The sequence below is a fragment of the Nylanderia fulva genome, unplaced genomic scaffold (genome assembly GCF_048542155.1).
Source record: "Nylanderia fulva isolate GAGA-0341 unplaced genomic scaffold, ASM4854215v1 Scaffold16, whole genome shotgun sequence".
In the NCBI taxonomy this organism is placed as follows: Eukaryota; Metazoa; Arthropoda; class Insecta; order Hymenoptera; family Formicidae; genus Nylanderia; species Nylanderia fulva.
Window position 1 is genome coordinate 1,574,667 of NW_028189835.1, and position 27,964 is coordinate 1,602,630.

Consider the following 27,964-nt stretch of genomic DNA (forward strand, 5'->3'; position numbering starts at 1 on the left):
TACTTTATATTATGATACTTTACATTAATTATAATTGCAAATTTGCAATTTATTTTAACATAATTTTAATTAGAATTTTCATTTTTATTTCTTCTATTCTTTGATTTTATTACATCCTAGATATCCGATAATCAGAATCATTCATCATTAGATCATTCAGAATTATTCAGATTTTATTTAAAAATTTAAATACTTAAATGTTCGAAATCTTTGATTATCTCTTCCCAATTATATAAATACATAAAATATTATTTGATATAGTAAATTGATAGTAAAATTATCTGCTAAAGCAAGAAATAATTCTTAAATTTTTACACACTATACATATGTAAAAATGTTCAATACAATTACATTTTTATGTTTTGTCCATCTATATTTTTTGTTAAAAAATGTTTTCTTGTCTTGTGTACGAATTTTTGTATATCCTGCAGATTTCATGATTGAACAAATATATAATTTATATTTCTGTACGAGCTACTTATCAATTCATAACGTGTATTCGTTCACAGAACTGTGCGTAAACCGGTTACGGATGCTCCGGAATCTTAACTTGATAATTACAATTGCCTCGGCCCGATACATTAAATTCGTGATTGTCGAACGGATGATGACACAGATTATATGGCTCTCCGACGGAAAAGTCCCGTCATGAACAACCTCTATAAACCCACGCGTGATGTTGACGCAAAATAATGTAGCGATAGTATCAGCCACCTAGAGAGGAAGAATCGATATTAAAGTTCTTCCTATATTCGACTTATTTATTTGTGACGTCACATTATTAATTTGCAATTGCCCGGAGGTCAAACATTTATAGATGACTCGAATCATTCTTCTTGCACATGATTGAAACCTAATTTCAATGATAATAATTGCTTCGACGGAGTCATCGACCCGTTGACACTGAATGGATGATAGTGGGGCAGATTATAGTAGTGCAGAGAAAGAGAGAGGAGGAAGGCGTATGAACGGGTGCATAAACCATCCTGCGAATTACCGAGAGAAAGCATAACAGATACACGTGTCTTGGCGGCTCCGCTTTGCGACGCATGATTCATGGGGGTCTTGATACGTTTTTTTACACCTGCGACAGCTTTATTGGAAATTCTAATGGAGAGGGTCCACCGCAAAGAGTGACACGAGACTTGAAGGCAATGTGCCTCCAATCGCCCAAAATAGCCCGGTTAGGTCCTACCTTTTGTGGAGGAGAACTTTACCATCATTAGGCATCAACTGTGTTACATCGAAATACATTTTTACTTGCTTTGCCAAATAATAAAGTGAGACAATTATGTGATTAAAGAAGATTTACATAAACTATATACTGTTTTCTTCTCCTTTCTAATTCTGATAATACAATTTATAAGAAAGTCCGTAATAATAAAGTATATTTCGATATTTTTTATCAAAATAGAAACTAGGATAAAATTTGCATATAATGTCAGTAAATAATATTGCTCCAAAGATACAATAACATATAGACGCATTGTTACGTGTTGATCGTTGAATGGCATTTTGGTCCACCGTTTAGCGATCCTTGGATCACGATTTTTCATCAGCCGCGCGAAAGAAGAGGTCTAAAGTGATAGTAGGTGTAGGACAAACAGCACAGACTCTGAAGTGGCGAATACCATGGAACGAGTGGGGGATACCCGGCCGTGTACGTACACAGATGCGACGACTCAAAGTGGAAAAGATAGCCAGTTTCGTCTGAACGGAGGGGGCAAACGATTAAGTGGGGGAGAAGAAGAGGGAAAGGGTAGGACGGCCGGGGGCGGGCGCGCGCCACAATTCAACGAGAACGGCCGCACTCACCACATCTGGCGAGCAACTGCCACACTATCGGCTTCTACTCAAAACGTTCTCCTTCCTTCCAAATTGCTAATTGCCGCAAATTAAATGTCCTAAACGATCTACAAATCAACATGGTAGAAATATCAAGACGAATGAAAGAACCAGGGGGTTGGAAAATTGTCGAAACATCTAGATTTTAACCTAGGGGTGACTAGGAGACCTACCAATCATTACGATTGTAAATGTGTTACTTTCCCATAAGACCAATTACTCCAATAATCATATCATTGATATAAGAAATAGGTATGAAGAGGAATTAAAAAAATAAATAAATAAATAAATAAAGGGGTGCAAAATGATCTGAACGTAAAACAAAAATTAATCGCGAGAAGGAAAATATAGGGGCTACATTGTTATAGTATGTGTCAAAGAAATTTTGTTGAACGCTGTAAAGAACTTGTTTAAAGTCTTATCTGCGCGACGAGCAAAGAGAGCTCCGCCTCCTCAGTCGTCCCCTCCGCCCCGTTGCTACCCCGGCGTGCCCCCCGTTTGACCAACTGGCTACTACGTCACACATGCTTCTGGTTTGAGCCGCCAACTCCGAAGGTTCTCCTCTCGGTCGGCTCAGTGAGTTACGAGTTGCGTCCGGGTTCGCCGTACGAACGATAACGGGGGCGTCAATCGAATCGCGATTGGGAGAGGATTCTACCTCGTGCACGCTCTTCCCTCCTTGTCTTTCTCGGCTACAGGCAACAGGTTTGAATTTATGGGACAATAAAGAGTGTGGTGCGTAGTGCGCGTCTCTCTCTCTCTCTCTTTTTTCCTCCCTTTACACCTTTCTTTCCCGTTCTAGGCCGCTCTTTCTCTCGCGCAGACATCCTGTCCTTTCGTGAAAAGAGGAGCGAGCAGCGAAGACTATCAAACTCTCATAAAACTGTCAGCCGCGACCACCGGGCTGACTTATGTGCGCCCCTTCCTTAGTCGCGGTTGGAGAACCACGCGCTCTCAGGTTGGATCCGCCGCGCGACGATCACGATTCCATCGCGAACCGTTCGACGCAAGATCAGACGACGCACAATCTTCGTGGTCCCGGAAAGAGAAGGTCTACGGAAGTGTACGCTCTACTCGCTCGCTCGTATTCCCGATTCGCGATCCCGCGAATGACGACATGCGGCAATTCGCACTCCTAAGACTCCACGTACTCTCTTCCTTCATCCCCCTAATCGAGTAAAGAAAACGGGTACGTGTTATGCTCGAGCCGAGATGGATCTCACGACGATGAAGTCGACGGCGATAAATTAAACGGGCGAATAGTTTTCGGTCGATCGGTAAAGAACAATCGCGCTTTCGTGTGTGCCACCCCTTTTCTTTTTCATCTGTCTTCACCGCGAGGTTATACAGTAGGGGGCGCGTGCGCGCGTAGCCCCCCTCGCAGAGCGGACGGAAGACTGCTTCTTGGTGACGTCGCGACTAGAAGGCTGCAGAGGAGAACGAGAGAGCGATCGAGATACTTCTCCCCCACCAGCGGTTTTCAGAACTCCCGAATATCTCTCCATTAGCCCCCCTGACGGTGCTATCCCCTCTCCTTGACCCCTCTCTCGCCCTCTTTCTCTCTCTTACGCACACCCCTCTCATCGGTTCCTGTCACGTCGGGTAGCAGCCAGGCAACACCACCACACGACGAGCGCCAGCGGCAGCGGAGACTCGACGGAGACGCAAGGAACGGGGTTGAAGAATCGTACGCCGACGGAAAGACCAATCAAGGTTTGACGAACGGCAGGGATTGGTCGAGGCGCTCCTCTGACACGCAGAGAGCGCGGGCACGTGACAAGCTACCGCACACACCGGTCTTCCGTTGGATCGTGACGAGGGCCTTCAGTACGATAGCAGTCACCCTTCGCGCACGCAACAGGAACGGCGAACGCTCGCGCTCGCGATATACTCTTCACCCTCTGCGCCGTGGTGATACGAGTATACAGCCGTTGTCGCGCTACCAAGTCGTCCGTTGTTAAGTGCAACATTTGTGACACATCGTCGTCAATTAATTCATTCGTTAATCAATCGCACCGATTACAATTTTAAATACGCGCTTCGTATATACATGTATATATATACGTATATATATATGCGGTGTTTATAAATACCCTCGTCATTTCATTCAACACTTTACAACGTCATCAATGGGACACCTCGATAAGCTGTTTGTTACGCGCTACTGCACGGTGGGCCCACGAGTTCTCTGTAGGTAATCGCGACTACCGAGGTCGTAAAGAAGCAGAAGACAGTTTTATAGCCCAGGCCCACGTGGCCCTCGTAAACTTGACTCGCAGGTCGGATTCAGGCTCGACCCAGGCCTGCCGCCGCTCGTCTGCCGGTCTCTCTCTCTCTCTCCCTCTTTATTAGTCCTAAACCCCTCGTTCATTATCGAATCGCTCTGAGACGTGTTTCTCCACGTGTAACAACTCGTGATAGCTGTGAATCGTTCGACGAACAAGGTGTCGGAGAGAGAGAACCGGCCGCGTATGTCTCGCGAACGTTCGCGTCACGGGGCAGAGTCATCACCGATGTGATGACTATGGGTTCCTATACTTAATGACGACGTACGTTGTTCAATCACGATCGATCGAACGCAACGTCGTTGGTGTTGTTTTCGTTTCGTGAATGACGGAACATAGACGTGCAAGAGTATCGGTAAAGTGACAGTTGTCGATAGGCGAGGGAGAAGGTATACAAGGTGGAGAGAATGAGTTCCTATCAGTTCGTCAGCTCGCTCGCATCATGCTACGCGGGTCAACAGCCACAGCAGCAGCCGAGACCGACGCCGAATTCGCCTGGAGAACCGATGCAGGCGGCATCGCCGGCCGGTGGCGAATATTACAATCCGAATGCCGCGTCCACCAGCTATCCCGCGCCTTGTTACTCACCGCAGCAGCATTATCCTCAGCATCCTTACGCCACCCCGGCCTCGGGTATGCAGCACACAGCGCCGAGCGGGATGATAGATTACACGCAATTGCAACCGCAACCGCGATTGAACGCGACCACGACGTCGCAGCAACACGGGATGCACGCCCAGCAGACGCCGCACCATCCCCAGCAGCAGCATCATCCTCAGCAACAGTTGCACGCGGATCCGACGACACCCCTGTTGCAGGGCGCGTCAGCCCCGTCAGCCCCGTCAACGTCCAGCTGTAAATACGCCGACTCGACGTCGTCCACCAGCGTCGCGTCTCCGCAGGATCTGACCACGTCCACTTCGAGAAACAGCCCGACGCCCTTGCAAGTCGCCCCTGGGACGAGTAAGGCCGCGTCGGGGCTGACTTCGCCGCCCGGTAGCTCGTCAAGGTCGTCCGTGGCCGCGTCCGCTGCCTCGCCGCCGAGCGGAAGCTCGAGGGGTGTCGGCGAGGGAAACTCGACGCTGACTACGGCATCTTCCGCTTCGTCGCCCGCTTCCTCCACGTCCAGCACGTCTAGCACGGGTAACAATTCGTCCAACAAGGGCAACGCTTCTGGCAGTAACCCGCCTCAAATATATCCCTGGATGAAGAGGGTTCACATTGGTCAGAGTAAGTCGTTTAAATTTATTTTCGTATATTTATGTAGCTTAGACTTTTTTTTTTTAATCTAGCTCTTGTTAAATTATGCGAATCTCTTGCTAATATTTGAAGAAAAAATGAAGAGACTTTTTTAGTTTTGATATTTCAAGAGACGTCCCATCTCTTCTGCTTTTCCTCGTTTTCGAATGAAATAACTTTTATTTTTGATCGAAAGAGTAAAAAGAGCAGAAATCAAAATAAATTATTTTTATAATTTAAAAAAATCGTCACGACTGTTTGCGAAATTTTAGACTCTTAATCTTGTTTTATTTGAAATTTAAACTCGAGTCTAATATATGATTCGATATGCTGGCTAATATATTAATGCGAACGCATATAATTATTTTACTTAACATTCGAAATGTCATCCATTCATTATAAGCGTAAAAATACTAAATTACTAGCTAAGATATACGAGATTCCAGTTTACATAAATTTATCGAATCTTCATAATAGCAATCTCTCTTATCTCAAATATGCTTTGTATATTTTAGCGTTATAAGCCGAGATATATAAATTTCGACATTTAAAAAAGAGTATAGCTTGATTTTAAGAACAAATTCTATCTATTTGCACGTATGTGTGTATATATATATATAGGTATTTATTCTCGATCACAAACAACATGATGACGTTAAGTTGCATAACGTGTCCTTGTAACGCTTCTATGCAAAAATATTAGGAAAAGATTAAGAAAAATGCATTAAGTTATATAAATAACTTACACTGTCATCGTCAGTATATATTCAATAGTTAAAGTTAAATAGCCGTTGCATAAGAAGAGCGAGACAATTAATGAACTACAGTCTGCTATTTGAAAAAGCAGATTACATAAATATTGCTTGGAAGTGAAGGATATGCACTACACATATTCAAAAAATAGCGCGTAATAATTATCATGTTGATGCATATCTTCAGAGATTAATATTTGAATTTTTTTTTAATACAGATTACTTCCTTACAGAAATTCTATCTAAAGATATTTAAAAAAATTATATTAAATTATATGAAATATCTAAATTAGATTTCTATTAAAAATTATAAAAAGAGAGTAAAATTATAGAAAGAACTGCCTACACAACGTTATAAATTATTAGCTGCAAGATGCTTTATTTGCATGTATAAAATGTCTCAAACTCAGCACAATTGTCAAAATTAGTTATTCTAAAAGTGAGAAGGTCAACTTTGTGCAAATTAAAATTTATCTATTCATGTATCGCTAAAAAAAAAATTTAATGCGCTTCAAGAAACTATCCGATTTTGATTGCTGTGAAAAAATGTACAAGACGTTTCTTTGCGGTAAATGTTAATATAGTTATTAAATAGATACGAAACGATCGAATGAATTATTATATAAATAGATAATATTAAAATAAATACGCGCAATATAATTTCCATCGTTCTTACGATGTAACAAAAAAAAAAGGGGGGCAAGAAGGGTACATACATTAGACGTGAACAAAGACTTAATAATAATTTGAACCGAGCAAATAGCGCTCTTACATCAATACAATCTCTCGGTAAGTGTTTAATAAATGCATCAAAACGTACGTCGCGTCTATCCAGGAGGGATCTGATCGCGTAATAATGCATACATATACGGAAACGCGTCCGAAAGCAGGCGGTGCGATCAGAAATCGGGTAACGGTACGTAGAGAGAAATGGGAGGAGAGAACCCGAGACTTAGAGATTCACCTGCCCCCGTGGTTCAAAGAAGATAAAACAGCGCGCTGGTCGCGCTCACATTAGTCGCCCCGCGTGATTTACTGCATGGCCAGTATGATTCAGTCAGCGGGGAATTTGACGAAGAATTAATGGTATTATGATATCGTGTGTAACTCTATGTATGTGCGCCCGGGCCATAAATCAGGCTGCATTGTAAGGCGCGCGAGGAGGAAAGAGGGTTGGTTGGTTGTGCCTTCCTCTCTCTCTCTCTCCTTCTAGGTCCTCTCTCGGGTTTAGCTCTTGGAACGAAGGCCTTCTTGGACCCCGTTCGGGCTCGGCCCCCCAAACACGGGGATACGCTCTCTTCTCTTCGGATCTTTCTTGTACGCGTTTTCGGCTTCCTCTCTCTCTCACTCTGTCTCGAGGAAGATCGCTCGCATCGAGATTGTCCGCCCGGTTAATGCAGCATCCTCTTACCTTTACCTTCTTACGACCCCCTTTTCTTCCCTGGTTCGAAATTATTTCGCGCGTGCCGTTTAAGGCTGATTATAGAGAGGTATAGTATTATCGAAACGTCGCGTATATACTTTGTACGATATGTGAATAAAGTTAGAAAAAATTATCAACTTTCGATTGCAATGGAGAATGTTAACTGTTGAACCACGAACGATGCTGAAATCTGAGAACGTTGGCGTATTATAATTAATGCGGCGATATCTTCGATGATTAATGGGAGTGTAATGAAAAATAGATTTTATCTTCGTCTCTCAAGCAGATGAAATATAAATATTGAAAAATTTGCCGTCCCGGGGAACATTGAGTAAATAATACGCTAATAATAATAATAATGATCCGTCGTGAGTGATGCCATTGTAAATTCTCTTAACGCGAGAGTAATTACTGTGGAGCAAAGAGTGAAAGCAAAGTAATCATAAATCTTGTGCGAATGCATGGAATGCAATGGTCCTTACTTAAACATACACTTGAAATAGTTATCAAGTGCAATATTGACTTACAAGGTCAAATTTCTCTTGACAGAGGACGACTTGTCTTTCTTCCGTCTCCCCGTTTGAGATTTCGTTTGAGAAAAGATTGACATTTCCAACTGTGCAATCCGGTTAGAACACATTTTTCAAAAATGTCTTTTCTTTTATGAAAAATAATCCTTTTGTCAAAAATTTGTCTCAGCAATTTTTCAACCGAAATATATTAACGATTGTAAATTTTGGACATGATTGTGGAAGACGTAGAAAAAATTATATTTCAAAGTTGAGAAAATTAATCAAAGTTGCATTCAGATATACTAAATTAGTTTGAAAGGAAAATAATTAATTTGTACGTTTATCGACATAAGGCATTCTGTTTAGACTTCGTCCAACTGTTACGATGCTTTTGAAGTTGGCTGCTAGGGAATAAACATTTGAACACTAAACAAATAAACTGTTCATCAATATCGAAAGAGACGAATAAGAGAATCTAGTTTAAAAATTGCGTCTTGTGTACATTTTTCTACATTATGTTTAAATTAGCAATCAAAAATTTATATTATTTCGATAAGAGAACTTTAATATTAATTAACAAAAATTTTACCAAACTTTTTTTTAATCAAATTAAAAATTTTCTAATATATATGTATATATACATATTTTAATAATATTAAAATATCGCGTGTGTATAGTTAATGTCATTAATGTAATTAATGTAAATTACAGTTTGGTTTTGCGATAAATAATTTTTGTAGAACGTTTGTGTGATTATAATAATTGGATTCAAATGGATTATCATTGTACAAATAAAAGCATAATTATTTTGCTAGTTGATTGCCGATTAACATGCAGATAATCCGGAAGAAATAACAGATAGAAAAAAGGACATTTTAAAAAAGCGAGATGATTAGATAGATAAGTGGGAATAGTGGCCTTACCCTTACAGAAACTATAATTATATACCGATTAGTCTCTTCGATAAACGAAACTATAATAATATAAAAACGGTTGTGCAAAAAAATAATGAGTTTTATTATAAAAGTCGTATCGATGGCAAAAAACTGGTAATCTGTGATTTCTGGAATTTTAATTTTTGTATTATTCATCAATATTTCCTCCCTCTCTGCTGTATCGAATATACTTAGTGTTCAAATTTTTATCCCAATATTTTATTTATCCGTTTATTATAAAAAGAATGGACATATCTCATATTTTCCATGGCTTTAATAATTATTTTAACAGTTTGTCAAATATTAAGATATGTAAAGAGAAAAACTTTTCCGATTCGATGAAAATTTAACGATTTATTATTATTGAAAATATTCAGCAACATTAAATTTCTTTACACTTGATGTTTTTCCAAATTACACCGTACTGTTTCGGAAGTTGTAAAAATAATCCGTCCTTGCTGTTGGCAAAATCACGCAGCCGCAAGCATATAGGTCATCTTTGATGTATAAGTAGTAGGGAATCTCCAAGAGTCCAAGATAAGTAGCTATCATCCGACGAGCGGCGAACACGAATAAACATGCAATTGATGCGTGAAATGAACAGTTCTGCGGTTCATTTCCGAAATGCTCGAGACCCGGTACGAGTGGCCACGTACCGCAGCCCTCTGTTTAGATAAGCAGAAGGTCGTTTTCGTCACGGAGTCTATAATTACGGGTCGATCATTCCGCCATAAATAAGGAGCGCCGCGAGGAAAGGCACGTTTCTGTGTCCCGATTGATAGATGGCTACCAACGTGATTCCCAACATACGAATCCCCCACGCCGGAAGGGGTAGACAGTGAAACCAGTGGAACTGGATTTCGCTTAATGCCCTTAACACATTTGCACGTCATAAATATGTGATGGTTGGCGGAACAATTTTCTTGTCAAGGGACACCAAGCTGCGTACACACATATATATATACAAATGATTCAAATAAACTGTGACATTATACGTTAAGCTTTCTCGATTGCCATTTTATTCGACCAACCTGTGACAGTGTGTACTTCATACACATCTCGTCTACCCCTTCTGCACCGAGTCTAACGAAGAAGTGTAAAATTTGTCTTTTCGTTTACTGCAATCTCGATATACCGGATTTCGATATGGGTGCAGATAGAAACGAGTACGAGAAACGCCTTGAGCAAACATATGCATATACGATCCTATGTACAATCATGGGCGCACTAACAAGGAAAGGACGATACGAGAAGAGAAGAGCGCGCATCAAAGAACTGGTTTTACTAACCGCATAGCATACTGCATTTTTACGCCGACGAAAATCTTTTTATTACGAAACGCTTAATCAATTCGCGCCAGACTGTGCCGAAGATATTAAGGTTAGCAGAATCCAGAAAATTTTCCGTCACTGTCCAAAAATAATTTTCCCGTCGCGCTTCTTTAAAAAAGTTCCCAATCAACTTGGCGGCATCTTCTTCCCGCGTTTCGAAATATCGTAAATTCGTCGTTAATCGAAAACCAACAATAAAAAATTACGAAATATCTTAATAAATTTTACGATCTCGCCAAATTATGGTATAGTAGCCAGCAATAAATAAATAATGCGTACACATAATCTCTCTTAATAAATCACAGCCACAAATAGACTGGATAAGAATCTATAAGAGCTCAATGAAATTCATGATTCTCAATTTCTGCAAGCTCGCGATTCCCAATTATCATTATACTGTACAGAATCGTTGAAAGGGAAACGCGTCGCGCAAAGAGAAGAGATTACCACCGTACGGCAGTTTGCGTATAACCGCGGGAAGAGCGTGAATCACTTATTAGGACATAAATTTTCATTGCAAGCGCCTAGTGCAAACGGGATGAGCCGATGGGGTAATGGATGTGTGCTAGGGAGGAAAAGGGGAGAAGGGGGTGAAGTGGGCCGCCTGTTGCTGCGTGGCCCGGTCGCCACGGGGATCCTTGATCCTTATGCTCCTGCAGTCCTGCCCTTTCGGCCGACAAACCCTCCCCGAGGAAGATTCCCTCTTCTGAAAATTTACGAGCCAACGCTGAATGGCGTAGTAGTAAGGGCGACGTTTCGCGTATCCGTACACACATTTCGTGGTTTTGTCACGACACGTGAACCGAAAAACCCGCCTGGCAAAGTATAATCGCACGTGTGTATTTTGTCTCCCCACGTCGTACATCACGGGAATCCTCTTCAGATTTGCCAGGGATTCGCGCCACTGATTACGCCGCAGTGATTACTTCATTGAAGGGTGTATTATGTCGATTTTAATTGATTTTTTGTATAAAAATTGATTTTCGAGGAATGAATAATTGATCATTTTCTGATCTTGTATCTCTTTGATGTTAAATTTGATGACAATGAGATGAGACACTATATTAAAATACAAGTGGTCGCGTACGGTATCTAGGATTCCACGTGCGTTTCCCACGTGCGTTATTAATATCACGCAATAACAGATATACACGCGCGCACACTTCTATAAAGAGTTTCGCTAATGATTATTAACAACATACATTTCACGGCACGCGATCGTTGCGAGCCGCCGAGGCTATAATGCAAGAATCGTGCGAGAAGCGTCATCGTATACCGTCGCGACAACTCGATTTAGAAGATACACAAGTTGCATAGAGCCACAACGTGCGATAGTCGTGTGCATAGAGTGCCGGCTGTGCCAGGCCGATAAATAAATCACGCGAGATCAACGGTTCTGTGCACTTACATCATCCTTTTAAAATGTACAGCCTAATGTGATGTAATCAAATTCTCGAACCGTTTTGCTCCGGCCGCCGCGAAACAAACTCCGCCGTGAAATAAATCCCGCGCAACTTCCATGTAGATATTTGTCATTAGTCAGAATGCTTACTGTGTTCTCGTACATATGCAATAAATTTCTAAAATATTCAAATCATTTATCTAAATCGGTCTTTCGATTTTTTTAATAAATTTGAAAATAATTTTAAAGAAAACAATTTTTATACAATTTTCATATTTTAAATAATTATCTTGTTTCACATAATCGGTTTTTGTGACAAAATCTATTCTTAAAACATTTTTAAAACTTAAATCAGGCAATTAAGATTAGATGAATAAAATGAATACTGCAATTAATGATAATAAGACAATGTAAGATAACATTAGGTGTAATCTGATGTATTACCGGAAGGGCGCCAACACATATTTCACATAGTAATTTAATGTACGTGTCGATGTTTAAGTTTGATATCGAAATCTTGATATAAACTTAATGAGTACAACTCTTTCAAAATTTGATGTAATTTATTATACTCGCACTCTATTCCCTCGTCTCTAGATATGAACAGCAGACTGCTCTTTCCGTTGAGATTTACTTTCTCGGGAACCGACACGAATTTCCACGCCTCAATTACCTAATTATTCTGATGCTTCAATCCGTGAAAGTACAAGCGCGTATTTTGTCATGGCAAGTGCCTCGCACGGAATCACGCTCGGGATACAACTTCTTTTTTTTTTGCCTTTACTGCAACTATTTCGGTCCTGCTCATCGAAAGTAACATAGGGGGGAAAGAAAAACTTTCTAGAGAAATCCACCACCAGACATGAGAAATATATCGAAAAGGATATATCATATTTCTTAAATGTATTCCTCCATTTTATATATTATTATTTCAACAAGAATAATTATTATATGATTATTTTAATGAGATACAAGACAGAGGTACAATCCCCTACGTAGGTATAAAGGTTTTCATATTATTGCTAGTAATGTTCTTCTCTTACAAACGTAGATGTTCGCACAATTTTTTCCAGGAGAGGACATAATTAATTTTTTTTTTTGTTTTTTTAAAATTTTTTTAAATTTTATTTTCATTTTTTAAAATATTAATTAAACACATAAATTCTCCCTCTTGTCCCCCGTGCGGACGCCCATGCTTACAAACTTGGAGTAAAATAACTATTATGGAGAAATGGGATCATTACACGGTCTTTTCACTGTTACGCCGTAAGGGAATCAAGGGCGAAGATAGATCTGAGACGAGAACAGCTTCATTCCGCGGCTGATGCGCCGGGTGAACCGTGTTTGGGTGGCAGTAGGGGCGGTCCTACGTGCACTCCAGCGGCTCGGGACCATAAATAAATGCTTGCGCGAGGCTTATGTACCAGCGCGAGGCGTTCTGAGAGCTTGCGGCGTCGCTCGTGTGGGGTAAACCAGGAGGAACGCCATGGACGATCAAAACGGACAGCCTCCTAAGAGGCAACCTAGCCTGGAACATAGGTACTGCATGATTCATAGAGGACAGTGGAGAGTCCGGAAACACACGCGCGCCTTCGATGAGATTTATCCGCTCGATGCCACGCGCGAAAACGAGGAACAAATGGCGTTCGTCGCAGCTGTCGATGATCGAGGATGGATTTTAAACTTTATTATCATTATTTCCTTGTTGTGATATAAAGTCTCGTGGACGTATATTTTCATTTTTGATAAAGGATAAATATTTTAATATTTATATAAATTGAAACAATTGTATTTAGCCACTTATAAGAGACATCAAATATATCATCAGAAATGGAAATACAAATGTATATATAAAAATACTCAAGCAACGTCATATGTATAAAAATGACACATTTGCATTTTATTCTTTAGCTCTCTTATGGGAATAAATCAATTCGCATAGGTGACACGCAATGACACACGTATACATATACATACACACCCGGATACGCATACATATACGCGGCCGTGTGTTTTTGTGTCCGACCTTAGGCGGCTCGCATCACCGCGACGCACTGTAGACCCAGACACACGTAGAGAGTCGCAGCTGACTGTATTGTTCCCGCTGAAGGTAAGTCATTAATTTTCCCGCAGCAGGAACGTTCCACGCGAACCAATACGCGCACGTACATCCGCGTGTATATACGCGCGTTTGTATATTGCCGTACGAACATTTATGGAACGCTGATGCCTACTTCGCGCGCGGCAATAGCGGTACATTCCTGCGCATGATTATTGTCAATTAACAGTTCAAGAGTTCTCTAAACGGCGGGCTATTGTTCGCCTCTCACAGTAGGTCATCCAAGTTTGCGAAGTTTGATTTCTCAATTCTTCGTTACTCCACTCTGACAAGATTAACAGAACCGATAATCTTAATTGTCCCTGATCATAGAGTTACACACCCCTAAGCTCATTCGCTCCCGATGTTCTCCCATATAGCGATAAACGTGAAAACGTTAGTGAGAAATTGTTGGAAATCGGAGAAGGAAACCGTCGGCCAAATGATATGCGTGTGTATACCCTGCTCGAGAGAGAAGATAATGCATTCGGAAGATTGTCGGTAGGTTTGAGTCGCGTGTGTCGGGACCCCGTCGCCTGATGGATGGAGACGCGTAGCCTCTATCTCCCATTCTTCCTCCATCCCGAGGACCCGGTCCACCATCCCTCCTCCTTCATCGCGCGCGCGCGCGCGATCACGTCTTACGGCTCTCTTTCATTCGGCTCTGTATAAAGTAACCCCTCGGGACCGACAGTTTCTTGCGCGTACAAAACGCGACGCTACACATGCGCGCGGATTCCGCAATCCGCGGAGAAAACGAATGATAATAAATGTTATTCTCAGTCTTCTTTATCAATTCTCCCGCACGAAGGTGACCCAGTGAAGGAGAAGAATGTCTAATTTTAACCAGATACACCCTTCCTTCGGAGACCCCAGGATTTATTTATCGAGAAACGATACGAGAGAGAGAGAGAGAGAGGAAAAGATTCTTCGATTATATGTAATTGAAAGTTTTCGCGACGCCGAATACCCGCGTGTTTCGCATTCGGCCGGGGTTCAAGGTCATCAGGACTTCGAGACACGTACCTCAATATTCTCATGGTTCATGCTCCATGTATAAAAGAGACGCGAAAGAAAGACTGTACTGGCTTTTGTATGCTGTCAGCGGGTACAAAGTGCAAAATGAAGGAAAGGGGAATAGAGGGGAGGGAGGGAGAGAGGAAAAGAGGGAAGGGGGGATGGTAGACGTGGGGACGACGAGGCGTTAATTGAATTTGAGTCCGCGCGGATTATTGTGAAGCGTTTAAAGCGGCCAGAAACAAACCTATTTGCGTCAGAGAGCTTTCTCGTGGAAGATAACAAATGATCCGCGGAACGTCCGCCGCGCAAACTTCGGCATAAAAGCTTCAGCAAGGCTGCCACTCTCTTTCTCCCCCTTTTCTGCATCCCCCTTTACTCCTCCATTCTCGCACCCTTCGTTCTTTCGTCACCTCGTTTCCAGCGCAGCTCTTCCAACTTGAATCCAGCCCTTGAAAACCACTTGCTACCCCATTCGGATTGAAAAGCAATAGTTTTTGAATCTATTTATAACTGTCCGATGCACACGCATACCCACACGGATGATATGTCTTCGTGTGGATGGTAGATAGAAGATGCCGGTGACCCAATTCGAACATCGCATCTCTCCGTAAATGAATTTTCCTAGAAAAATTCCTGCCAGTTCCGTCACGACTGTATATACCACGTGATAGAATATATGTTTGTCTCGACCTACTTTTATCGGGCCTGCCCAATTAATTTTAGCAAGAAAGAGAGATAGACGTTTACAAAATGTCGCACAAATGTATAAAAATAAACAAACTCGTGACATTCTCATTAGCGTGGTAGATAGGATATCCCCAACGATCGAGCCAATAAAAGGATTTCCATGCCCTCGCGCGCGAGTGGGGGCACAGAAATTAATAGATCCTTTTGAAAGGCGACTAAGGTCCCGTGTGTCTTTCCCGAGGAGATTTATAACCGGCAACTTTCCGCGGTGTGGTCCGACCGTGTCATCTGTATATAACGATCGAAATAGATCCTGCGGTCTCGAGAGCTCTCTCTCTCTCTCTTTCTCGAGACAGCACTTAGACAGGTCTCGAACGTTCGGTAACAGGTGGATCGCGGACACCTAGAAGACACATCTCAAACCCTCCTCTTCCTCCCTCCTGATCGGTCTTCGTCCGTCGTGGAAATGCGACGACCGGCCGTTGATTTCGTTCGGGGAAGACCGATCTTCGGCCCGCGATTGGTCGTACAGCTGCGCAAGTACGGATAGCTCACAAATCAGGGGGTCCGAACGGAGGTTGACTGACGGAACGCGCGCGTGTAGATAAATTTAAATTGTGCGTGGATTACGCATTTGCTATACATCGTCGGATATACCAGACGTGATGTTTCGACGAAAATTCACGAGCGCCACTATGGCTATTCACACTGGCGAGGAGCCAGACGAGAAGTGTGTATGTGTGCGTATCGGAGTAATCTTCTATCATTGCCGCCGATGTCTGAGTGAATCTTACTCTAAAATCTTTATGTCGTATACAAATCAGCACGAATCTACGCGTTTGCTCAGGAAAGGCGAGAGTTACGGTACAAATTATTATTAGAATAATATAGAGTCTTGAGAGATACTTAGGATTAACTGATTCATCATTAAACGTCTAAATGCGATTACACTACAGCTTTTCGGAAAGGCGTTAAATTTATATCTCACGGTTATATAATGTCTATTAATTCACGTAGTTCTTATATGAAATGAAATATTAAGATTACAAATAAAATGTTACTAGAATAAAGCTTTTGCTTCAATAAAGAGATAATGAAAGTTCTGTGAAGAGAGTGGACTGTAAAAATTTGAAATAAACCTTGAAACCGCAAAGGTTACAAACGTGTACATCATATTCTAGAGAAAACAGAATTAAAGTTTCCAAACATATTCCATGCAATTCGCGTAGAATGAAACTGTGGATTAAAGAAAACACAGACTGCAAGCCTGTCATTAGTAACGTAGAACTCGGACAGTAGAAAACGAAGACGGCAGCCACGCGATATACCACTAGCTGAATATCCCACAGCTTGAAATAACGACAACTTTTAAGAGACACTATCTTGTAGGACCGAACACGAGATCTTGAAGTCTTAGACCACCTAAGCTATAGAGATGCAATCGTAATTGCATAATAGCGATGGTGAACTGCTCGGGTTATTTATGAACCTTTCCTTTTCTTTTATGATACCGATGCCATTTGGATACAGACCATGTTGCATATTGTAACTGACTAAACGTCGTGCTTCATAACATGATTTTACATTGTAAATGAAATTGTCTCTTTCGCCATTACATAATTCATTTTTATAAAGACGCGTATGGTTCTTCTTCTCTAAAAAAGTTTTGAGGCTTTCAGAAAATTGTCGCAAACATAAATAAATCTAACTTTGTCAAAGATATAATTCTGATGAGACTATAATAGGTTGAAAATTACTTGGGTTGAAAATTAATTATTTGAGTTGTTTAAACGCGAGAATTTGTCGAGACCGTGAAAAAAATTGATTCCCGCTGTTCATTACGTCGCGAAACTTACAAATCTTTATTGGCTTCTTTGGAAATTGTTGAATTGATCGAGCAGATGGAAAGAATTGATACGGTCTTACTCTCAAATATTTTTTTAAAGTCTTTTTGAAAAATTTAAAAATTTTCTGAGGTTTCCATATAAGCGCTTTGTAAAGAAAACATGTAATTACAAAAGAAATTAAGACACACTACGATTGGGTTGTTTAAACGCGAGAATTTGTCGAGACCGTGAAAAAAATTGAGTCCCGCTGTTCATTACGTCGCGAAACTTACAAATCTTTATTGGCTTCTTTGGAATTGTTGAATTGATCGAGCAGATGGAAAGAATTGATACGGTCTTACTCTCAAGCTCGTATCAGATAACCACTTAGATATGTACGGGGGGGGAGGGATTAGAGGGGGTAGTAAGAGTTCTATATATATACTTTTGTAGAACTTGCTCTCGACATGAGCTTATGCGCCCACATACACCGAAACACGTAAGTGAACTTACTTGCACTAGCGGAATGCAATATATTACGGTCACGTCATTATGATCACGAGATCACTTTAATTCTTTTCTCAACACCTAATCTATAATCTATATCGCGAATAATATTACGATGAATAATATCTCCGATCTACCATTCGCGCGATATTAAGCGCCTACGCATCACTTTATAGATAAGTAAATGGATGATAAAAATGGCAATTATTTCTCTATTTAAACTAAGTATATATACAGGTATATATATGAAATAACATTTTATCTATTACATAAAATGTGTTGCATGAAATATAATTATTTACGTATAGACTACACGGAATTGTTTTCGTACGCAATTACATCGACTACTACTTATTTTTATAATATGTTCTTTTTTATACATTTTGCGTATATAATTCTCCAATAATTATAAATATTTTCCGGTTGGTAGAAAATTTTTCTCATGACTTGGGAAACTTTTGTCAAATTTGAAAAATGTGAAAAACGTATGTCTCGAATGTAATAAATAAAACTTGCACATTTGATTGAAAAGGTCGCTCGATGAAGGGGACCGAGATGTTTTAAAAACCGAGAAGGTCAAAATCATACCGTGAACGCTCGCCATGGAGTCGCACGGTATTATCCCAGTCACGTGTTACTCAGACTTAACCAGGCGATCTGTCAGTCAGGCGGACGTCAGGACAGTCGTCAGCCTGGCAGTCGGTGACACGTTTCGTACAGGGTTCGGTGCAAATACATGCGCGCTCCGCGCGTTCTATTAAGAGCGAGGCACGAAAAGGCTAGACGACACGAGGTGACATCGAGATGGGTGACACGACATGGCCTTGCGCTTAGCCCGCCTCACAGTCTTACAACGACGACGACTATGCGGCACCCCGGAGCCTCTTCTTCGTTCGCACATCTCTTATTGCGCGATAGCTGCCGACCGCTTTTATTTCAATTTTTTATCCGCTCTCTAAAGCGTCGGAGACTCGACCGTTTTGTACAGCAAATTGCTGTCCTACAGAATTTATTTATATTTTTAATTTTATATATAATTTTAATATGATAGTGAGGTTTGATATTTTGGATTAAGACACTAAATAATTATTAGAAATTATCAGAGAAATAATTCATAGTATATAACAAGACGTAAAAACCTTTTCTCTTCTCGTAATTTATCATATAATTCTGAATATCTAAACTGACTTGATAATTCTCTTTTCTATAATTATTTGTATTTATGCATAATAAATATAACAGATAACGTAATATTATTCAATAAGTAATATCTTGATTGATCGACTAGCAACGCAGTTGATAGTCGATAACGAGATAATCTTATGGTATTTCGAAATAAATAATCTCTCTATTGGATTTGTAGTAATTAATTACTCACTTTCATTTGAATAATGTATTTACGATGTTGCAATATTTTTCATTACTTTTTGAAAAGAGGGAAAGCTTGCAAAAAAAAAAAAGAAAAGAAAGAAATAAGGAAGAGAATCTTCCGCATCCTTATGAAAGGGAATGCACAAAGTGCTCTCATTGCATCCGCTTAAGAGATTCAATGTGATTACAAAATTTATTACCAAGCGATATATAACGCAAGTCATGCGTATGATTACGGAAATTCACGTTACAATAACATATTGGCTCGTACTCCCCTCGATGCTTCAGAATTTATAGTGCGAGAATAACTACTGAGATCGCGCCAGATAGAATCTAAATGCTAATTAAACAGGTGTGCCTGACACGCGTGAAATTTAATCGGGTCAGCGATTATCGCGGTACTTTAATGCATTAAAAGGTATAAAGTCACTAAAGAAAGAAAAAAAGAAAAAACAATAAATCACGAGCGTCTCGAAGATAAAATAATATATACAACGATTCAAAGTGTACACATAATCACGTCGCTCTGAGATTATTCTATGCTGTGTGCGTGTTTCTGTGAGGAATGATAAAAACCCCCAACCTGTTATAGACATCTCGAGCGAATGTATCGAGATCTTTCTCTCTCTCTTGATCTCTTGAAAGAAGTTGGTATTGAGAGAAGTTGAAAGAATTAACATGGTGTGTCTAAGAAGCATATTTTAATCGTACATGGAGCATCGTCGTGAACTTTCTCACAGAGTCTTCATCAAGTACATTCCTCGACATAGCAACACGTATGCTATTATAGCTCGACGATATACGAGTAGCAATTTATTATCAGAAAAGAATTAATATTTGTCAACTATAATAATTTTTTCTACGAAATATAGAAAGAAAAAAAGAGAGAAGAAAATATAAAATTATCCAATTAATTTTTTTATATCGAAAAGATGTAACAAGATAATAATAAATAAAAAATAAAAAGTTTGAAAATTATACATAAAAATAATATAATTAAATTTAAATTTTACTAAAAAAAATCAGTTTAAGAAAGCTTGTTGATTTGATAGTTCTCGCGTTATCTTTCGGATACTTTTGGTTATCGAATAAAGTATCGTATAATAATGAGTGGTCGAAAAGAGAATTCCGTTTGTCGGTTTTACAAAACGGGTAGGTGCGCCGGATAAACGATATGCGAGTCCGCGTGTCCAGACAAGCAGAACACTATTTATTAAAAAGTCAGCCTCACACGACCCGGCGACGTGTTATATCGGGAGGAAAGCGATAACACCGGACGAAGGGTCCTGTCATTAAGCCCCGTAGGTAGGAGCTTCGCTGGTTCAAGCGTTCGTTTTGGGTTTTACCATCCTCTGCGAAAGCGCTTTTCACTCTCGTGGAAGTGCTCGGTGGCCAAAGTTGCTCAAAGCCGTGGAACGGATCTTTAAACCCCGTTATGAATGTTACACCCGGCTATGTAATTGCGCAGACGCGAAAAACTTTCCGAGAAAAATATTTATTCGCATTTATACGACGGCACAAGCTTATAATCAGCTGTATATATTTTATTGTCATGCGTTTTTATTTTTTTTGGTGCGCGCGCGCGTACGGACACGTAGAAGTGTCAAATAAATCAACGAAAGTCCATTTAAATGGCGCAATTTGTTGCGCGATTATTGTCGTTGGCGCATTTCCTACTTGACTGCATCTTTATCCGTACGACTCATCGACTCTTCTCTCCCTCGTCCCGCGCTATTAATATAGCCATTCATTATAGCTGTAAATGAACCGGCTCTTTAATATCCGCAATGACCCGTGCTTACATTGAACCTGAGAAAGCGAACGAATAACGTGGCACCCCTGTACGCGTAGCACCTGCTGAAGCATCGAACCAAAACCTCCATGTTAGTATTTCTGCGAAGAAGGGAAAAGGGTGGGAAGAAGTAGAAATTATTAGTACGTTGACTATATCGAAATAATCATACGAACGCTATAAAAAAAAAAAACTATACGAATATTTTAGCGAAAAGAATGAACCATCTGCTTCATCAAATTCCACCTCGAAATATTTCATTTTCAATCCATTATGCAGATTATACAAGCGTCTATTATTTTCCTAATCTCAAGAGACGGTGTACGTAATGTTACGTATTTGTTTCACGCAGCAAATTGCTAATTTTTACTCCAGATTTGAAAAGAAAGAGAATAAATGAGGTAGAGGTACATTATATCAAATTGCGTTTGATTTACGCGACAGTTATGTCACACACACCTCGAATGCATCGAGGCTAAGCAACCGAGGGTCATTTTCTAACGTTGTTCGGCAGTCGTTGGCAGTTTTTGCGAAGGAAGCACGCGTGTAATAGAGGCGGAGTATCGTAATAATAGCGTTGCAAAATTATTTATGGCCGAGGCGTGCAAAGCAAATAGGTAAAACAGCTGCCAAGTGACCAGTTCGCGATCCAGCGGCACTGGCGAAGGCATTAACCACGAGACTCGTTGAAATAATTAACGAGGTCGTCACGCGTTGCACGCTTGGGCCCCTCCTGGTAATAATGCATCGTCTATGTGTGCTTTTTATTCGACCTCCGCACTTTTCCACTCGACGCTCGTGCGTGATCAAATCTTTCTTGGAAAAATATTTCAAACGTTTCACTTTATACCCGTAAATTAATATTCGTTCAAATGCTCCCTTCTACCAAGTTCATCCTCGCGTCGTCCACTAGTTCTTCTATCGCTCGATTAACGGAAAACGTTGGTTCCTTTCAGGTACGGTGAACGCGAACGGCGAGACGAAGCGGCAAAGGACCTCGTACACCAGGTACCAGACCCTGGAGCTGGAGAAGGAGTTCCACTTCAATCGCTATCTGACGAGGCGGCGTCGCATCGAGATCGCGCATGCTCTCTGCCTCACGGAACGTCAGATAAAGATCTGGTTCCAGAATCGGCGTATGAAGTGGAAGAAGGAGCACAAGATGGCGAGTATGAACATCGTGCCGTACCACATGTCGCCGTACGGGCACCCTTACCAGTTCGCGCCCCACCCAGGCCAGTTCACTCACTTGGCCACATAGGACGAGTTCTCGCCCGCCGAGCTCGGAGCACACGCTGTCCGGTTTCCCGGGATGTACGGCGAGCAGAACTTCTAAGGGCTTTTTCCGCCTTCTCGGACCCCGCGACGGGGTCGGTCGAGGGGGACCTTCACTTCCGGTAGGACACGTGGTGCGATTTCGCCGAATCCGCAAACTGCGCCGATGGACCGCGAGCCTTCTCCTGTCTCTTCGTATATGTTTCAAAACGTACTTAAATTATTTCGCGAGTCTATATGTAGGAAGAGAGGAAGAAAGGAGATTCGCGAGAAGGAAAGGGATGATTTTTCATTCGTTCTCGTTCATCTTCGGCCTATGCGGATATACGCGCGTAATAGTACTGTACTGACTATTCGAAGTTGAAGGGAAGCCAAAATTTTCTGCATACGTATATAGCGCCGTATATGCACCCGACTTAATAGACTGGACGCGCTCCGAGGGGCTCTCTCTTCACGCACACGAGATTATATAAAATATTCATATACTATATATACGCGGATGAGAGACCGTCTCAGCGGGTGAGATAAGACCGAATTCTCTAGTTTAAGAATGTAGAAATTAGCGGTCTAAGTAATTAATTAATCAAATAACGAATTAATTAATTATCTTGTCTGGCTGCGCACTGTTTCACCCTAAGAATAATTACTAATCAAATTTATTTATTTATTGTTTCCTTTCTTTTTTTACGCATGATATTCTCTCTTTCGTTTAATCCCTTTTGAACTCGTCTCTGGAAAAACGCTTCGCAAAAGACTCGAAACAGCTTCGAAGAAAATTATATGTAATAGTTTGTAAGAGAGAACGCCTGTTAATACTCGAATTATATTCTTCGCCATTCTCGAAGGAAAAGATAACCTTTAGAAATCTAATATGATAGCGTATAAATTATGCTGGCTTTATGATGTATTCTAAAAAAAAAAAAAAAAAAAATGAGAAGTGCTTTAAGAGACGCGTGTACTATAAATCTGCATTAGTAGAATAACAACGAGACATTTTCATACAGCATAATTTACACGTGATAAACAATATTATTGCGACGTTAAAATAACTACAGAATCAGCAATTAAAAATTTCTGCGTCTTTATTTTTTGTATCAAACGCCTACATATACACATTCTTTCGCATAACCCATTAATTACTATATATACAGCGCTATAGAAATTATAAAAAGAATAGAGCATATTATAAATGACGTAAATTTATTTCGGAAATTGAATTTTGCACATAATATTCTCTTTTCACGATATTATTTTATGAATGAAACGGTGGGCAGCTACGGCCCCAGCATCTCTTTGTACATAATTTGCAGCATAATTTAACCAATGTCTCCCTGGAGCAGCCACGTTGTTCCTATATTGTCGATATGTAGGGAAAATCTCGCGTAGAGTCTAATATTCATTTTTATTCCACCGCATCGAGCATTTTATCCCGAATTTGATGACAACAAACAAATGAACTACCTATTGTTTCTCATGCGCGCGTCAACTATAGCGATTTTAATCCATAAAATATAGAAACGTAATTAGTTTCTATAATCTATACGACATAGTTGAGAGAAAAAAATCCAAACTATCCGAATAAAGAGCAAAAATATGGGATATTTCGCGCATGCGGGATTGGAACGGGATAAATGATAATGATCCCCAGAGGATGCGTTTCTTCGAGAGTGTGTCTGACTTTCGATAGGTGCAATGTATGCGCATGCAGCGAATACCGAATGCCCAAATACGCAAATTGTGCATGCAAATGTGCCGGCCGATTACGCGTATTTATCGGTACAGATGCGTGATCGGATGTGTGTTTGAGAAATGTATTATTATTATCATACTACACACGGATAATCGAGGTAACGAGGATAAGATCGAATATTGATTTAATCATTAATCCGGGAAGCGAGCGCAAGTGTGTAAACTAATTAGCTAGTATTCGAGTAATTGATTATATCTTGTGATACAACAGAAAGAAAAACATTGAAAAAAAACAGTCGCTCTATTATGTGCTTACTATGAATTGTCATAACCGCGATTTAAACGCGATGCAAATTCGGAAGAATACAGGGAATTTAGTATGTCGAGATTTTAAGCGATTACAAGCGAGTGAGAAAAAGAGAGGAGAAACAAATAAAACAAGAGAACTTCTAACTAGGCTAGTATTTGAATTGTACATAATTATTAAATATATAACAACACACACGATATCGAATGACGTTATAATATTGTACGAGACGTTAACGAAAGAAATTTTTCTTTCCACTTCATGTCATATAAATTGACGAGTGCCGAATTCTAGATTAAATTAAAAAGTAAAAGATTTAAAAAAACTCTACTTATCAGAGATAACACTTTGTGTAAAATTAATTAGATTAAATATAAGGCACGAAATTTTGAAATTGTATTTAATTCTCTGCGATGAATTCGTCGTCTTTGAAAATGTATGTACAGAAAAGAATAATTGATTCCTATAAAAAAAGAAAAAAAAATGCTGCCAGGTGCAACATAATATTTTTTTTCGTTATCGCCTGGTACACTATATGAATATTTAAATAAAGCATAGTGAGGATTATTATTATCATTATTATTATTAATATTATTATTATCATTATTATTATTATTATTGAAATTCTTGATATTATCTTTATTATTATATTGAGAGTGAATCTGTTGCTAATGACTTAGTACAGTGTTAATATTGTATTTTATTTGTTTCGTTATTATTATTTTTTTGTTGTTTACGCCGCGTGTCGTACAACACGTTCCGTACCTATGAATGATGTGCACAAATAATGCAAGATTTGCATCACCTTTTTTTTACACGAGAGAGAGAGAGAGAGAGAGAGAGAGAGAGAGAGAGAGAGAGAGAGAGAGAAAGATCCATCGCGTAGTCGTGCTATCTCGACGCCTATCGGAAACTTAACGTTTTCGTGGCGTAAGAGACGAAACGAAATGAAAAAAAAAAAAAAAAAAACGAACAATCGCAGATATTTACTATTTATTCGTCAAAGGTGCAAAGAATGCGTTCTCTATCCAAGTTTAAATTAAGCTCAAGTATTACGTTCGCGTAGCGTCACTCAAATGTTATTTCATTCCATGTAATATACGTAATAGTCTAACTAAAAAAAAAATACTTACTTATTACATCTACGTAACCTAGAGCACCGTACGTGTAAGGTCGTCTAATTATATAATTTAAATTGTAATTATTAAATGGTATGACGTACAGAAAAAAATCTTTGATGCTTATTTCTTTCTGATACCTGTACTACAAAGAACTAGGGAAAGTTTGAGCCGAATATATTAATTAGAATATAATCTTGCTACACGCTCTCAATATACGACGGAATGAAATACATTTTGTTTTAATTAAAAAATCATCTTACGTTATGTTAACAAGCTACATACATATGTAACAAAGGGAGAATTGAATCGACGCAATTTGCGATAATTATTATATTTATAATTGTCGATACGATAATTTAAGACGCGCGTACTTTATATGTTGCTCGCACATAAAACACGATAACGTTGAAAGGTTGCGCGATGGCCTACGCGAGGTTATCTGCGAGATAGTTTAATACAACACAATGCATCTCATTATTTTAATTACGCAAACTTGCTATATATTGTTGTTTCGATCAATTTAATTACATTATTTAGTTTAGCAGCGAATAAAGTTCGGCTCGTCCTCTTTCCTTAGAAACGCTCTGAAGCAATAATGTCAAGGCCGATATACGGATCGTTAGGCACGTGTTCGAAAAATACATGTCGCATATAGTACTTACATTACATATGTACGTTACTCTCCGTGACTGATTCCCTCTGGCAACATTTGTTTCAATTGTTCACGCACATTCTTTTCGGCCAAAGGCTGGAAATCGACTGAATACTTTAGGCTCCTTCGCTTCTTCCAATAATAAATAACAATGCCCACTACAACGTTCATAAAGACAGGCCGATATGTGGTACGTAAACAGTGTATCCGCTAACTGTGTTTACGAGATTCCAATTTCTTTCGAATATAAATTTTGCTCTATTTAAAAACACTTTTTGTCGAAAAGACTGCTGGAGCATTCGTGTCTTTTCATTTTTGAATAATTCGCTGAATAAAATTTAATTTTATTTAGATGTAATAAGTATAGACCGCAATATAGACTGGAGTAATTTATTTTAAATGTTAAAAATTCGTGCCTCACAATCGGACTTTCTCTTCCTTTTTTTAATTTTGATGAAACACGCAGCGTTATCTACTATGTCTATGACAGATGATCGACACCACATTATTTGTTTATAAGACCTCATTGGCGCGAGGTCATCTAAAGTGGGGATGATATTGGCACAGCGTGAGAAGGTCTAAAGTTAAAGTTTTATTTAGTCAATCACCAAACATCGACCGAAGAGCATCGGAATCGAGATATCGAAATTGATATTACCACGAAGAACAATAATTACAATGAAGAGCAATATTACGAGATACGTATTGTATTTTCTAACAGAAATTCCTGCATCTAGCGCCTTGACATTATCACTAAATCGTTTTCAAAAAATGGTTCGATTATTAATTAAATTTCCAACAATCGATAAATGCAACTGATATCGATCCGAATAATTTTTCAATGTATTAACTTATTAAAATTTTTCATTCAAACACATTTCGCCACTTTACATTAATAACATTTCTTTATAATAAAAAATAAAAATTGATCACGTACGTTAATTAATCTCGCGGGCAAAGATTTTAAACGTGACGTGAACTTAGATTCGTATAGAATGTACACTCGACCATGGCCAGTTGACATTTTATTCAATCTGAAGGCGCCGATAAAGATCACGTATCGGCGGCAGAGGGTCATCATGTGTGTGTGTGATAAAGCAGCGTCACACCCTCGAAAACTATCGAAGCGGACAGGAGTCGTGTAACAAGAAAACAAGAGAAGACAGGACTTAACGCAAGTCATGATCCGTCACAGGACTTATTCGAACGTCTGAGAGATCTCGTACTAAGCTACCGACGATGACGCCGCGGATATTCGATCGGCTCGTGCACCTTTGTCAGAGATTGCGGGAAGGTGAACCGTGACTTTCGGTGTATAGTCCGTAACGGAGCACCGTATAAATGAAGAGTAAACCTCTGGCGCCAGTAGAGTCTACCGTAAGGTCACGATTAGATTGGAGACCCTTCCCGCTCTTCGCAAAATAAGGTAGAAGTCTAGAACAGCTGATCGCGAATTACTCACATTAATCACAATCACGATGAACAATCTTCGTGATTTACTCGATCAACGATATATGTACGTAGGCGTATATTGTTTCGCATTGAGAATTGACACGGAGGGAATTACAAGGAAATGCAATTTTCTTGAATAAGCTATTAAGCTGAATGCGGGGGAAGGGGGGAGGAGAAAGTGCAAGAAAGTTTTCAGACAAGCCTCTCTCGTCAGTCTATCAGAGACGAGAAAGATCCCCACGACGAGCATCAGCATTCGCGCGAACACCGTAGGTATATAATACCTCTCGCCTGCCGTCAGTCACTCAGTCAGTCATTGATACCACCGGGGTGATTAATGAAGAGTCAAGGTTCGGGATCACGGTACCGTGTGGCGAGTGTGGGGAAGAAGAAGAGGAGAGAGGGGACGAGGAGGGAGGGAAGGAATCGCGGGGCTCATGACA

The 27,964-nt window shown here is 39.9% G+C and overlaps 1 protein-coding gene and 1 long non-coding RNA gene across 2 annotated transcripts; one reads left to right on the forward strand and one right to left on the reverse strand.

Annotated features, from left to right (window-relative positions):
- Positions 1-370: 370 nt before the first annotated feature.
- LOC114940473 (uncharacterized) lies at positions 371-26,216 on the reverse strand. The gene is made up of 3 exons (XR_003821457.2): positions 26,080-26,216; positions 4,719-5,331; positions 371-714 (listed from the first exon to the last, which is right to left on the reverse strand). It is a non-coding gene; the product is annotated as an uncharacterized LOC114940473 (long non-coding RNA).
- LOC114940472 (Sex combs reduced) lies at positions 2,396-25,272 on the forward strand. Its single transcript, XM_029315181.2, has 2 exons — positions 2,396-5,360; positions 21,982-25,272. Exons 1-2 carry the CDS (start codon positions 4,538-4,540, stop codon positions 22,284-22,286), a joined length of 1,128 nt encoding a protein of 375 aa, XP_029171014.1. The 5' UTR covers positions 2,396-4,537; the 3' UTR covers positions 22,287-25,272.
- Positions 26,217-27,964: the final 1,748 nt, after the last annotated feature.